The following is a 15,037-nucleotide window of genomic DNA, read 5'->3' as shown; positions in this document are numbered from 1 at the left end:
TCACTATAACTGTGTTGCTATGTGAATTCTGTACCTCAGGGACTTGGGTCATGCAGTTATTAAGAGCCACAGATGAACCTAGGCAGGTGGTGCTGAGAAAGGGGAATCCTTGAAATCAGACACAAAATCATATATTCTTGACAGAGCCCATTCAGTTTTATATATTCACAAATTTAATGTAAAGAAAATTTTTCTGTAAAATTTAGTTTCCCCCTAACAGGTGCTTTAAATCATCAATGTTGCATTTCATTGGAAATATTGTTTTGCCTTGTTTCGGTTATCACATGTTTTTCCTTTCAGACTCTTAGCACAGCCGAACAAACGGTTCAAAATCTGGCGAGAGAAGCAGCCTCAGATTCAGCCGCTCCACTTCCCCGACCCATTGCCTCTCTCACAACAACCTGGAGATGGCCCGGGAGAAGCCAATGACCCGTATACCTTCGAGGATGGTGACATAAAGTACATTTTCACAGCAAATAAGAAATGCAAACAAGGGGCAGAGAAAGATTCTTTGAAGAAGAATAAGGTACACTTAACACAGAGCTTCCTGCACGGTGTGGGTCTATCTTTGTCAGTACCATATTTAGGGAGATTTTGAAGCAGAGTGTTTGAGATAGTCTTGCCTGATTGCTCTGTCCCCATACTCATGCTCCTGGTACTATTGTATCCAACAGCGTATTGTTCCTTTTTATGTCATGGCTCACCTTTGTTTAAAAGTCAGCCGAACATAAAGGAAGCCTCATATTTTCCAGGCTATAGCTTGTACAGTGCATGTTTCCTCTCATATGCTAATTCTTGTTGGCCTATGCTCCCGCTTATTTTTTTAAATATTATTCCAAAAGATTCAAAAAGTAAAGGAAAAATGTTGACTACAATGTGTACAATTTATTGAGCGCCTGTTATACTTACTGTATCGAGCGCTGTTCCTCTATATTCTCTGGATATCTGTACTACCCATAGATTGTTAGTATTATTTTACTTGTTCTGCTGTCATCAAAGTGAGTACTGGGTGTCTGCTGTCTTTGCCTTTAAATTTTGAAGTTCTGAACTATTGAGCCATTGAAAGAAATATTCCAGAAAATAAGAGGAAAAATTTTAAGGGACCAATATAGTTTAGGGTAATGCTTTTCAGATTTCTTTGCAGACATTTGTCGATATCTGCAATTCAGCCACTACCATGTTATTAAAGGCAGCTTTGAACACCGTGGCCAGTCTTAATCAAATGCCGCCAGTACCGTTGAAATGTCAAACACTGATTCTCTCAGCATACCCCATAGGATTGAGAGGAAAGAGGGGGAGTTCTCGGTTCTGTTGAATATCTGGAGAAAGAACATACCTTTGATTCCCTTTGGTTGCATAGACCATGGTTTATCATACTTGTGCTCATAACAAGTTCCATTCTGCCCTCTAATTCTTTGTGTTCTCCCTCATATTCCACACTTTGGGTTGGTGTTCATGTGCTTTGTTTGGCTGAATTTATTATACAGTCAGAGGATGGATTTGGTACCAAGGATGTCACTACACCAGGTCATTCCACGCCGGTGCCTGATGGGAAAAATGCCATGTCTATTTTCAGTTCTGCTACTAAAACAGGTGTGTACAATGGTTATTTGCTCACTTGGATTGTTGCTAAAGTAAAATGCAAGGGAGATGCTTCTCTATTTAAAAATTATATTCTTACTGCCATAACAATAATTTGACTTCATCTATAGTATATTTTTCATAGTTTTTCAGTTCCTTTCAAAACAGACATATTTGGAAATAATTGTCAAAATCTAACATGAAACCATAGAGAAAACATTCTCAGGCAGGTCTTGTTCGTTGAGATCCGTGTCCCCCCCCCCCCCACCTCCCTCCCTCCCACCCAAAAAAGCTGCTTACTCTGGTTCTTTGCTTCCTTTCTTACAGATGTCCGGCAGGATAACGCTGCTGGCAGAGCTGGCTCCAGTAGCCTTACACAGGTGACAGATTTGGCACCTTCCCTTCATGATTTAGACAACATCTTTGATAATTCTGATGACGAGGAACTTGGGGTGAGTCGGCCACAGCCACACGTCCGGATATTTTGCTCTTTCTGTTGGTGTCTGTGTTTCTTTCTAGTTTAGCCTGCTGACCTTGGGGATTTCAGGCTTTGAATGTACTTCAGACACATTTGTGTGCTTTGGAAAGTAGTCACAAAGTTAGTGTCCTGTCTGACTCTTCTGGCGATTTTTTGGTTGACAAGTCTTCATTAGTGTTATTCCAGTTGTAAATATTATAATCTTTCACATTTATTTTAATCCTTGTAAATATTGAGGGTAATCAAAACATATAATCAATCCCCTTATTCAGAATTTTAAAAATACTGCCACAAAAGTTTTTGTTCTTTTAATAAGCCAGAATATTAGTCTACTATTTTTAAAGTTTGGGGCTGTTTCCTTTTTTGTTGTTTTAATTATTCTCATTTACTTGAAATTCAGGGCAACTTAGGGGAAGCAGAGAGATATCTTCCATCTGTTGGTTCATTTCCCAAATGCCTTGCTAGTGCCAGTAGCCTAGAACTCCCTGGGAGAGTCACCCACTGCCTCCCAAGCGGTAACACCAGGAACCTGCAGCGGAACTGAAGGCCTTAGAACTCAGCTGATAGGGGATGCTGACACCCCAAGTAGCAGCCTGTCTGGCTGTACCACATTGCCTGCTCCTGTACTTTGAGAAATATGCAAGTATAGTCCTTGCTTTTGAGTGTCATGGTATTGTGGTAGGAAAGCAGAATTTGTACACACAGAGTTTAAATCATGTAAGGTGTCGTGTGATTAGTGTGCCAGGTAGAACTAAAGTTGTTGGAAGATGGTCTGAATATTCTAGCTGAGTGCTTGTCTTCTTGGAGGAGCTTGAGAGGTATAAGATAGACCACTCAGGTGTTTTCCTTCAGTCTACCTCCCCATCCGTTCATCTGCATGAATTGTGAATCACATGGTAATCAATTCCTTTGTGCCAGGTACTGAGTCTAATCAAAAAAGTTACAAATGGAATGAAATCACCACTCTTCTACCATTTGAGGTGCTCAAAGACTTAAGGAGAAATGACATATAAGTAAAATGGCAGTACTTACTGCTGTGGACCCAGAGACGGGCCAGAATCTAAAGATGTCAGACATTCAAGTGCAAAGAAGTAGTGTTTAAGACTTGAGGATTAAGTAAGGATCAATTTCTAAGGCTAGTTCTGACTTTGAATAAAATCTGTCCAACTAGTGGGTATTATGTACCATTCTAATTGTAGGTGCTTAGATAATGATGTGATTATATTGGCCTTGAAAGATTGAATTTGACTTGAAATGTGGAAAAATTGGGGTCAGTTAGTGGGAGGAAGAGACATTGGGGTGTGTGTGTACTTGATTAAGCACTGCAAGGCTGTCTAATTGGTGCTGTGGAGTAGTATAGGTTCAAGCTTGGTCAATCCATGCCTCGCTGCTCAGCTGAGGAGTGGCTGCACACTTGCATCCTGGCTTTTATCAGCCACCTGACTGAACCTCCTTCTTGGCTGCCCCTCACACACCCCAGCGAGGCCTTACAAGCACCAAGAATGAACTAGATTGGGGATAATGAAAAACCTTTGCTCTGTTTAGTGATGTGATGGTAGGTAGAAAGAGATTGAGTTAGGAAATGTTTTATTGGACTTCAAGTGTATTACTACCGTGTTTCTCCCAGTGCTACGGAATGTGCCCTGAACTGATAGAAGTGTGTTTGATTAGTCTGATACACAGAAGGGTCCTGTTTGATAATTTTTGGTTGGATTGGAATACCAGGGCTTGAGTTTTGCTAGTACCTGTGAGAAAGGACACAGCAGTGTAAAAAAACTCCAGTTAGAAAAAAATGACACTTTTTAATTGATTTCCTCTCCGAAGCTGAGCACTGGTTGGCATCAGTTAAGGATGAAAAGAAAAGGAATCACAAATCAAAGAAGTGGAATTGGGAAAGGAAGAAGAATGGCATGGTAGTTGTGGCCACCATTCACAATGGTCCTTGTGTAGACCCTGAACCATTGAGTTGGTTCCCTAATAAGCTTTGGATTGGTATTAGACTTAAGAAATGAGCAATTTTTTGGAATATATTTTTAGTACTGTTAATGTACAAAGGAATGTTGGGCATCTTTAAATCAGATTTTTGTTTCTGTGAAACATGTATTTCTGCTTTACTCGGATTTCTAATCTGGCATTTAATCACATGAGCAATTTACCTTAGAATCTGTTATAAGTTCATCTTTCCAGTAATTGGAATTAGAAGACTGTTGGCCAAATTTTAATCTCACGTTTCTACCTCTGTTATACTAATGAGTAGAAATCTACTTCTTGAAAGCTTTCTGTTTGTAAGAATCCTTTTTTTCCCCTTTGTTTTACTACGTTTTGTTCGTCATTAATTATTCTGAAAGTTACACTTGCTTAGTAAGGTACTTGGTGTGTGAAATACTGTTTCTGCATGTTTGTGAAGCTCAACACTAACTGTTGAAGTAGGCAGAGAAAATGCGTGACTTGTTGTGGCAAGAAACAATAATGCAGGGCTTTGAAGGGCTTTCCCCCTTCTCCAGCTGCCTGTTTGCGAACAGGAGGAAAACCAGACCAGTTGGTTGGCCATTAACTGCTAAAAATTCCACCTTAATGGAGTCATCATTTCCTTGAAAATACTTTTCTAATGATCTGAGAAGGAACATTTGCTTAAGCTCTGCCAGCTTTATTTTGTTTCCACAAAAGATCTGAGAAAGATAGACACATTGAGGCTTCTCTTGGTAAACTGATAAGCATCATCTTTGTTCCAGTATCTTCTGGTTTTTCTAAAGTTTACCTTGTAAATACTGTCCTTTAAATTATCAGTAGAGATGCATTTAGCAGGGTTCCAGTACTGCTCTGTTTGCATGCAGATATGTCACTCTGTTTTATTGAGAGGAATCTCTTCTTAGGCTGTATCACCTGCACTGCGTTCATCTAAAATGCCTGCGGTTGGGACAGAAGACCGACCTCTGGGGAAGGATGGAAGAGCAGCTGTTCCTTACCCACCAAGTAAGTGAAGGAAATCCACACTGCCCGCCCTTACATCTAATGTTCTTGTGTCAGTTGGTGCTTTGTCTTGAAGTCCTCATCCTTTGTATCCCTGGTGACAAAATTCTAGCTATGAATTAACACTTGCCTAAGTTGATATTCCCAGGTTGGCAGGCAGCTAATTATATGCAGAAACCATCTTAATTTAGATTTATTTTCTTATGTTTCCAAATTAAGAATGAGATTTTATGTAGTTAGGATGTGCAAAATAAGGTTTTTTTTTTCCATAGTGCTTCCTTGATAAGATAAATATGCACAAACGATTTTACAGTGATAATCCACTCCAAGACATATGTAAAAGTGCTTCACTTTATTTTCTTTTAAAAGATTTATTTATTTTTACTGGAAATGCAGATCTACAGAGAGAAGGAGAGACAGAAGGAAAGATCTTCTTTATGCTGGTTCACTCCCCAAGTGGCTGCAGTGGCTAGAGTTGAGCCAAACCAAAGCCAGGAGTTTCCTCTGGGTCTCCCATGTGGCACAGGGTTCCAAGACTTTGAACCATCCTACCCTGCTTTTCCGGGCCACAAGCAGGGAGTTGGATGGAAAGTGGAGCAGCCAGGACACTCACCAGCATTCCATGTGGGATCCTGGCACTTGCAAGGGGAAGATGAGCTAATGGAGCCGTAGCACTGGGCCCATTGTTTGTAATTTTGTAAATTCAATTCACTTAAAAATGTATAATGCAAAGTTAAACTGAGAGTCTCCTGAATTTCTTTCCATATTACAATATCCGAAAATGTGATTTTTTTTCCATCTGAATTTGCTTTTTCAGATACCATGTTGATATACCTGAGACCTTTCTTTTCATTAAAACTACCTGTGCTTGTGGTAACAGTGAAGGGAAAAAACAAATTTATGTATTTTTACATATAGGAATATAAGTATAAATCATTAGAAACAAGATGTATAATATATTTATAATGAATATCCTTTCTAAACATTTATTATTTTTTTTTTCTTTGAAAGGCAGATTTTATAGAGAGAAAAGGGGTCTTCCATGTGCTGGTTTACTGCCTAAATGGCCACAAAGGCTGGAGCTGAATTGTTCTGAAACTGGGAGCCAGGAGCCTCTTCTGGGTCTCCCACATGGGTACAGAGACCCAAGGACTTGGGCCATCCGCTCCCTTTCCAACATAAGCAGCCATAAGTAGGAAGCTGGGTTGGAAGTGGATCACCCAGGACTAGAACTGACACCCATGTGGCATGCAAACACTGCCAGGTGGAAGATCCGCTTGTTGAACCAACCAAGCCTGCCTTGTTTAATGAATGTTTGTTTTCTGTGGTTTTTCTTGAGATTCTTACTAAAGATTTTGTGTTTCTTTTAAAATAAGCTAGATTTCTTACGTGTACTGACAAAAAGACGCAAACCCTTAAACAAAAACAAAAAATCCTTTTTTTTTTTTTACTTTGCCAGGAGTAAAACTATATTATTCTAGAAGAGGACAGAAAGGTTGGGTAGCTGCAGTGAGTATGCTGAAGTAGAAACAGGATTCCTTTGCAAATCATTCTTTAATACCTTCTCATTAACTTCAGCTGGTAATGAGAACAAATTGAGGGGAAAAACCACCATGTCATAGGGATGAGTCAAAAAGTTTTATGAACCTATAAATGTAGTGCTGATTTACTCCAGTGTGGAAGTGGGAAGTATACAGAGATTGGATTTTGACAGCTTTAGTGGGTCCATAGCTTTGTAAAATATGCAAAGCTTTCTCAAGCATGGCGTGGATGAAAATGAATGATGATAGCCAGCCAGTTGCTGTAGTTTTGCTAATTAAACATTTTTCTTTTTTTTTTTTTTTTATTACTCTGCACTGCAGAATTTTACAAACATGGAACTTCACAGATTAACAGAAAAAATAGTAAAATATCAGTGGAGAAGGTCAGATGAGTGATGTTGCATCCTCTGTTTTCATTTAGTTAAGCCATTGTGCTCATTGATACGAATTGAGACAAGTGGTGCGAAATGTCACAATGTCTGATAACTTGTACAATGTTGTTTACTGGAAATACCTGGCTTGTTAGTGTCGTGCTAGTAAGGTGCACTATGTTGTTTACTGTGTATTTTCTCCTTGTTGCCTTTTTAAAAAATAATATTTTATTTGAAAGGAAGAGAGAAAATAGTGTGCAAGAGAGTTCATTCAGCAAATGCTTGCAGCTGCAAGGGCTGAGGCTGCGCTGCTCGAGGAGCCAGAACTCAGTTCAGTTTTGCCTTCAGAGGCGCTAGGAGCTGAGTTGTATTCAGCCATCACCTGCTGCCTTCCGCAGTGCTAGTCCCTAAGCTGCAGTCAGAAGTTGGATCTGAGATGTGAGCCTGTCTACTCCAGTGTGGCATGCAGGCATCCCAGATGATATCTTACTTGCTAGTGCAAATGACCACCCCTCCTTTTTATTTAAAAAGAAGCTATTCAGTACTCAGTGATAAAATGTACATTGTAGAAATTAATACATTTGAAATAAGGCACAGGAAGTCAGTGCCAGAGGAGCCTACTGGCCTCATGGGCCTGAGCTGTTGCAGCACATCCTGAATGAGAAGGACAGAGGAACATGCTGAGTGCAGCTGGCAGGGCGGCGTGGCTCCAGCCAGTTCTCCAACTATCGTCAACCCATTGTAGTGATTCTCTGAGAAGGAAATTGCTTCTTCTGTTTTGGTGGACCAAGTGCTTCTTTGGGCCTCCAGCTTCACTTTGCCTTACCCACTTTGAGTCTAATTCACCTTGATCAATTCAAAATTTCTTTAAAGTCAGTTCTTTTCAGAAATTCCCTGTAACTTAACGGCAGTTCGGTGCAGTGAAACCAAATTTAGGAGTGTGGGCTGATTTGTTGCTGATTTCATCACTTACTGTCCAGATGTATGTGGCAAAATGGTTACTTCTCTGTGCATGCCATCTCATTGTGACTTAGATATTATTCCCATTTGCAGTTGAGGAAATTGAAACTAGAGAGGCTGAAAGTCTTCCTTAAGAATTTTTGCTAATAGGACTAGTGCTTAAGTGTCTGTGTCGGGGTATCTGCCCTTCTGCATTCATTACTTGGTCCTGTTTACACTGTAGCACAGACAAAACATGGAACAATTTTTTAGCATTAATTTTTGATAGGAGCCAGAAGTCAGATCTTGTTCTGTTTATAGGTTACTATTTGCCCAGTGTAATGCTAAAGTTGCTAGAAAGAGTGATTGTGTAAGAAGTGGGAATATTAAATGACTTTCTAAATTGCTGATTGTGAACTTGTGGCTCCAAACTCACTAATTTGGTGAACAGCGTACCCTCTGGTGGCCAAATTTTATATATGCTTCTGCTTTTTAAGGCTTAGTGCCTTAGTGAATCATTATTATAGATCATGAATACCTAAGGTATATGGTGATTTTTAATAAAAGGATCAGGCATAACTGGTTTTAGTACTTACTAAAATATTTGCATTTCCTTATAAGTCATTTTCAGTAAAACGCCTTTTGTTAGGTATGAAGTTTTACTTTATGTCAGTCTGTAAAGAGTTTGAAACTTCCCAACTGTACTCAGTAATCCTGTGATAAATAGGCCACTATTATGGTTCTAAACAACTTTCATTTTCCCTCATATTTCATCTATACTTAGGGAAAGAACTTTTAATGGGGTTATTGCATGTATTGCTTTCGGTTTTCACCCGATTCATTATCTTATATTTCACAATTTTGTGAAGAAAATGTGTGTTATGTTGACTCTTCACTTACTGTGAAGCCAAATTATGAAGCATTAAGAGAATGGTGGTAAAATTCCTGGAATGGATGACACTTCCCTTGTTAATATTCTGTTGTGTAGTCACTGTGGCCATTCACTTAGCATTGCTTTTGGTGCCACATTAGGTCCCTAGCTATGAACTAGGATGTTTTGGAAGTCTTGCCTTTTAAAAGATTTTGTGGTTTTCTTTAGCAGTTGCAGACTTACAAAGGATGTTTCCCACTCCTCCATCTCTGGAACAGCATCCTGCGTTCTCTCCTGTGATGAATTATAAAGATGGGATCAGCTCTGAGACAGTAACAGCATTAGGCATGATGGAGAGCCCAATGGTCAGTATTGCCTCAACACAACTGACAGAATTTAAAATGGAAGTGGAAGATGGTCTAGGCAGTCCCAAGCCAGAGGAAATAAAGGTAACTAGCTGTCAGTAGATGATCTTTCCTAAGGCCCAGTGGCTTTCAGGTTGATTCTGACTGGTTTTATCTATGTGCTGTACCATATCTACATGCACTTAGAGGATCCTTTCATTTGGAGCATGAGGTATATCATTTGGTATATTGGTTGTATTGTCTTTTAATTAACTGAAATAGTTGATACTATCATTTTTCTATTGCTATGATAAGAGAAATACTGAGTAGCAGTTATTTTGGCTGCTGTTTCATTGTAGCTCCTGTGTAATTTTGTGTCCTGCATAGTTGATGACCATCGGTACTAACCCAGCTTTGTTACCACAGGATTTTTCTTATGTGTACAAAGTTCCACAATTTCAACCTTTTGTGGGGTCCTCCATGTTTGCTCCACTGAAGATGTTGCCGAGCCATTGCCTCCTACCTCTGAAGATACCTGATGCCTGTCTGTTTCGGCCTTCGTGGGCGATTCCTCCTAAAATTGAACAACTGCCCATGCCCCCTACAGCCACTTTCATTAGAGATGGCTACAAGTATGTTTCAGTTACTTGTTCTATTTGATAGCATTTTTACCCTTAACCAGGGACCTAATTGTTAAAAATTAAACGGTAACATATCATTTGAAGCTCTTTTATTCACTATTCATACTTTTGCATACATTATTTTATATTGAAAATAGAAATTTCTAACCCCCCCAAATTGGGGAAAATTGAGGTCATTTGTGTAGAGCACCATTATGTTCATGCTAAATTGATGTTTGTCATAGCATCAATAGATTAGATGAGGTTAGTAATGTTCTTTTGTTAGTAGTGGTAAAAAATTTAATTTTAAGTGAGTTTTGAAAAAAAGGTTGCTTAAGAGGCAGAAAGATACAGAGTAAGGGTTTCTCACTACTTACTCAGGTACTCCTCAAATGCCTGCAACAGCTAGGGCTGGGACAGACTGAAGTGAGGAGCCAGGAGCTCAGTCCAGGTCTGCCTTATGGCTAGCAGGGATCCCAGGGATGTAGTTGAGATCTTGTTTGTTGTCTGCAAGGGCCTTGCATTATCAGGAAGCTGGAATGCAGCATGGGACTGGAGACATACCGGTATGGAATATAAGCATTCTGAGAAGTGCTTACCTGCTCTACCGAATGTCCGCCCCTGAAGTTATGGTTTAAAATGGAATGTTAACCTAGATCATTTCTGTCACTAACTCCATGCCACGTAAGAAAGTGGCCACAGAATACTGACACAGTGTACAGCATGGGAAAGTATAGATGAAATGGGCCGAGTGAGCACAAAAAGACTTGGCACTGCTGTTGCTCTTTGGCATCATGGGGCAGTAAACATGAGGGGGTTCATTGCCCCGAGGGGAGGGACGTTTGCCATTCAGTTGCAGAGTGTTGTCAAGCAGGAGTAATAGTGTTAGCGTGATCAAAACTTCCTGGTTTTGAGTGAGTGGAAATCTGGATATGTAAATTTAATAAAAATGTTGATAGGTGATACAAAGGTAAGTTCAACTGAAGAAACTGATAACAGATCTGTGGTCCAGACCCAGTCTGTGAACCACATGTTTGCAACCTAATATAAAACCATCTTGCTGGAATCAACTTCACTGTCATCATCAGTCATCATGCTTGTATATTTTGTGTTAGAATGAAGAACTGTAACAGACAAGACCTTACACAGGAAGCTACAGTCACAGAATTACTGTATTAAGTTGCTGCTTTCTTAAATTTTGTGTGGTCATTTTACCTGAGTCTTAAACTCACAAGACTTTTCAAAGGCTTTAACCACTAATGGCTGTGGGAACAACAGCTCTCCAGCAGCGTGAAAGAGAATGCCCAGAATCATCCAGGTTTCCTGGCTTGTCTAGTAATGCTAGAGATCCACTTGAGCTCTAGCTTATTTAACTAGATACCAGGACACAGCTAGAGAACAGCTCGACACGCAGGGGTGAAATTGGTAGTCAACAGTTGCAAGTAAAAGATGCATCCAGATCAGGAAACCTTCTGATGCGTTCATAGGTTCCTGTGGAAGGTCGCATGTAAGTCTTGGTATTTGCTGGTTCAAGTACAGTAGATGGTTATTTAGATCTAGCGCATCTGCCATTTTAAAGATCCTCTGTATCCATCTCACTTACAGTGATGAAGGAGGTATTTTATCTGTGCTGTCCAGAATGGTCAGCACTAGCCTCATGTTGTCATTTTGGATCACCTGAAATGTGGGCGGTGAGACCAAGACTGAAGCTTTCGTTTTACTTAAGCTTAGTGCATGGGCCTAATGGCTACTGGATTGGACCATATACTTGTAGATTCCTTCTGGTCCTGCTGATATGGTCTTCAGTCTCCATTCCTCTGCATTTTTGTCGTATTTGCCACACCTGCAGTCACTCGTGTGATGTCTGCTGCATTTACTTATGAACTAACTTCTTTTTTGTCTTTGTTGACTATCTAGCTTGTAGCATGGATACTTAGGTCATTTATCTAGAGAGCAATTTAATTCTTTAGGTTTTCAGGTAATAGTCATACTTCTCTGATCTCAGCTGCATAAGAATTTTAGGATTTTCTTGGGCAGGTAAATGTATAGGGAGTTCAGTTAAAGTAAAGGTCATTTTTACATACTTGTTTTGTGTAATTATTTTCTCTGAAAGACTAGTGATTGTGAATCAGGCTTTCTAGTTTACTTTTTATCTGTATTCAGAGATAACATTTCTTTATAGTATCTAGTTTGGATCTTAAGACATTTTTGCTTAATAATCACAAGAAATCATTTGAGCAAGCATTTTGAAAATATAATTGAATGAACATATAATTCATTGAAGGGTCATCACATCTTTTTTTCTTGATACTTCCTAGGTGGCAAGAATGGGCTCATACATTGTTTGATATGTATAAGAATGTATTTCAAGAAAAGGTTTGATAAGAATAGAATGGCAGCATGTTGCACATATTGTTTTTTGTCTTCTATGGTGATGTCTTCTATTTGGTCACCCCAAAAAGTCTTTGGTTGGGAGAAAATGCGTAATATAACACTGCTGATCCCAGGGAGTAAAAATAACTGTGTGATACAGAATGTAGAACGTAGTGAAAAGTAAAAGTAAACTAGAGGTGTCTGCTTCCCCACGACATCTGTTGGAACATGTACCTTTTTTTGTCACTGCTTGCTGAACCCTAAGGCATCTTAGCAGCATATGTAGTTTTCCTATTAATCATAGTATGGTATTGAGTTGCCTAAAATTGAATTCCCTTGAGTTACTTATTAGTGTAAAAATGTAACCTTAGTTTTGAAAAACTTTATACTGTTCACTTGAAATGCAGAGTCAGAGATTATCCCCCACCTGCTAATCCATTCTCCAAGTACCCCTATGTGGATGGCAGCTACTTGAACAGTCAGTGTTATACCCACCCGTGCTCCTCCCTTCCCTCCCTCTGCCAGATTCCACACCAGTGTAAAGCTGCAATCAGAAGTGGAGCTGGGACATGAACCTCGATGCTCTGACATGGAATACAGGTGTCCCAAGTGATGTCTTAACCCCCGTGCCAAATGCTTACCTCTAGGCTACAATTTGAAAATTAGAAAAAAAAAGATGTTAAATTTTTACATGTATTTGATTATAATTATTCGAAGAGCATAGATAGATTATAGCCTCAGACAGCAAGTGAAGCAACAGACTTTCAATTTCAAAAAATGATAAAAGTGTAATTGCAAATTAGATGGAAATGTCATCCTGTGGTCCTATAGTTAATTTAGCATCTGAACTCGTGTGCTGAAGCTCCATTTAGCAGTTACAACTTCTCAGAATTAAATTGACCAAAGCCAACGTCTTGTTTTCTTACACAAATTGTATGACATTGTCAAACGCTTCAGATGGGAATTGACTAAGAGTGAAATAAGTAGAAGGAAAGTGTATGTTTACATATTTATCATTTCTTGCTTCCTGTTTCTGCACGCACTGTGCTGACTGCTCTGAATCTTTTCTTAAAGGACAAATTGCATTTACCAAGTGATCACACCTACGGTACAAGAATGTGTATTGTGGAGTTGACAAGACCATGTGTAGACTTGGCTTCCACGATACACACTTCCGCTCTCACACCTTCCCTTCTGTCTGTTGCAGTAATGTGCCTAGTGTTGGAAGCCTAGCCGATCCAGACTCTCTGAACACACCACAGATGAGCACGCCGGTGACGCTGAACAGTGCTGCTCCAGCCAGCAACAGTGGGGCAGGAGTCCTTCCATCTCCAGCAACCCCTCGCTTCTCTGTCCCTACCCCACGTACCCCCAGGACCCCAAGAACTCCCAGAGGTGGGGGTACTGCCAGTGGTCAGGGATCTGTGAAGTATGACAGCACTGATCAGGGGTCACCAGCCTCTACACCGTCTACAACACGGCCCCTCAACTCTGTGGAGCCTGCCACCATGCAGCCAATTCCTGAAGCCCACAGTCTGTATGTCACCCTGATCCTGTCTGATTCTGTCATGAATATCTTTAAAGACAGAAACTTTGACAGCTGTTGCATCTGTGCCTGCAACATGAACATCAAAGGGGCAGATGTCGGCCTTTACATCCCTGACTCCTCCAACGAGGACCAGTACCGCTGTACCTGTGGCTTCAGTGCCATCATGAACCGCAAACTTGCCTACAATTCAGGACTCTTCCTGGAAGATGAGCTGGATATTTTTGGGAAGAACTCTGATATTGGTCAAGCTGCGGAGAGGCGCTTAATGATGTGTCAGGGCACCTTTCTTCCTCAGGTCGAGGGAGCCAAAAAACCCCCGGAGCCACCCAATAGCCTTCTCCTCCTCCTCCAGGATCAACACACACAACCTTTTGCTTCTCTCAGTTTCTTGGACTACATTTCTTCTAACAATCGCCAAACTCTTCCCTGTGTAAGCTGGAGTTATGACCGGGTGCAAGCAGATAACAATGATTACTGGACAGAATGCTTTAACGCATTGGAGCAGGGCCGGCAATACGTGGATAATCCCACTGGTGGAAAAGTGGACGAAGCTCTAGTGAGAAGTGCCACTGTGCACTCTTGGCCTCATAGCAATGGTAGGTGGCCTGGAACAGAAACCGACTTCAAAGGGTCTCGGTGTGATGCTAATATTTGAAGTTTCATTTTATTTAGTGCTGCCTTCATTCAATGCTACATGTAAGGAAGGCCTGGGGAAATGTTTTTGGTTGTGGTGCCTTTGAAGAAGAAGAGTGATTATTTTATGACAGTTTTCTCCTGTGTTAATTTGTAAATGTGGAAATATGCAACTCATTTAGAGTGTACAAACTGTTGATTTGTACCCCATTACATATGTAAATCCAGCCTTTCATCAAGATGTTTCCGTGGTACCACTTCCACAAAAACGGCTGCTCATTTACGGAAATATTTTCTCTTTGCTATGGCTTACCATCTCTTAGATCAGTTACCACATTTACTTAAGGTTAATGGGGCATGTTGCTCGCTCTTCTGTTATTAAATGTTCCAGTTGACACGTTTTTGGAATTGGGGCTCTGAGAGCGTCAGACACCTTGCTGTGTTCTCTCCTTGTTCATTTACTGTCTAAACTGTGATGCATCCTCGGGGAAATGGTGGCTGAAGGAGACAAGCTGCTGCTGTGAGCTCTGCATTCTATTCTGGAAAAGTGGATGTCAATCAGATGATTACATCAGTAGGCGCATTATTACAAATTAGTACAAGGGATGATGATAGGTGGGTTGGGTCTCCCTAATCTGGAGATTAGGGAAGATTTAAGCAGTAATGACAGTTGCTCTGAGATCTCAGGGATGAGTATTCATCAACTGAGTGACAAGAGGAAGGAGCTGCTCTTGTGCCCCAGATGTAAAACAATGCAAGTGTGAAGG

At 40.4% G+C, this 15,037-nt stretch overlaps 1 protein-coding gene across 2 annotated transcripts in view; it reads left to right on the top strand.

Annotated features, from left to right (window-relative positions):
* MED13L (mediator complex subunit 13L) overlaps positions 1-15,037 on the top strand; it is a 238,747-nt gene that overhangs the window by 194,730 nt on the left and 28,980 nt on the right. Inside the window, exons 11-17 of one of the 2 annotated variants that reach the window (XM_058656914.1) lie at positions 301-526; positions 1,488-1,593; positions 1,909-2,033; positions 4,933-5,032; positions 8,983-9,200; positions 9,522-9,727; positions 13,296-14,233. In XM_058656914.1, coding sequence (XP_058512897.1) covers positions 301-526; positions 1,488-1,593; positions 1,909-2,033; positions 4,933-5,032; positions 8,983-9,200; positions 9,522-9,727; positions 13,296-14,233 — 1,919 coding nt within the window. Of the gene's footprint in view, positions 1-300; positions 527-1,487; positions 1,594-1,908; positions 2,034-4,932; positions 5,033-8,979; positions 9,201-9,521; positions 9,728-13,295; positions 14,234-15,037 lie in introns of both variants that reach the window. The other variant, XM_058656913.1, reaches the window with a different exon arrangement.

The sequence above is a fragment of the Ochotona princeps genome, chromosome 29, assembly GCF_030435755.1.
Source record: "Ochotona princeps isolate mOchPri1 chromosome 29, mOchPri1.hap1, whole genome shotgun sequence".
Lineage (NCBI taxonomy): Eukaryota > Metazoa > Chordata > Mammalia > Lagomorpha > Ochotonidae > Ochotona > Ochotona princeps.
Note: the sequence above shows the minus strand (reverse complement) of the source record. Positions and strands in the feature narration are given on the sequence as shown.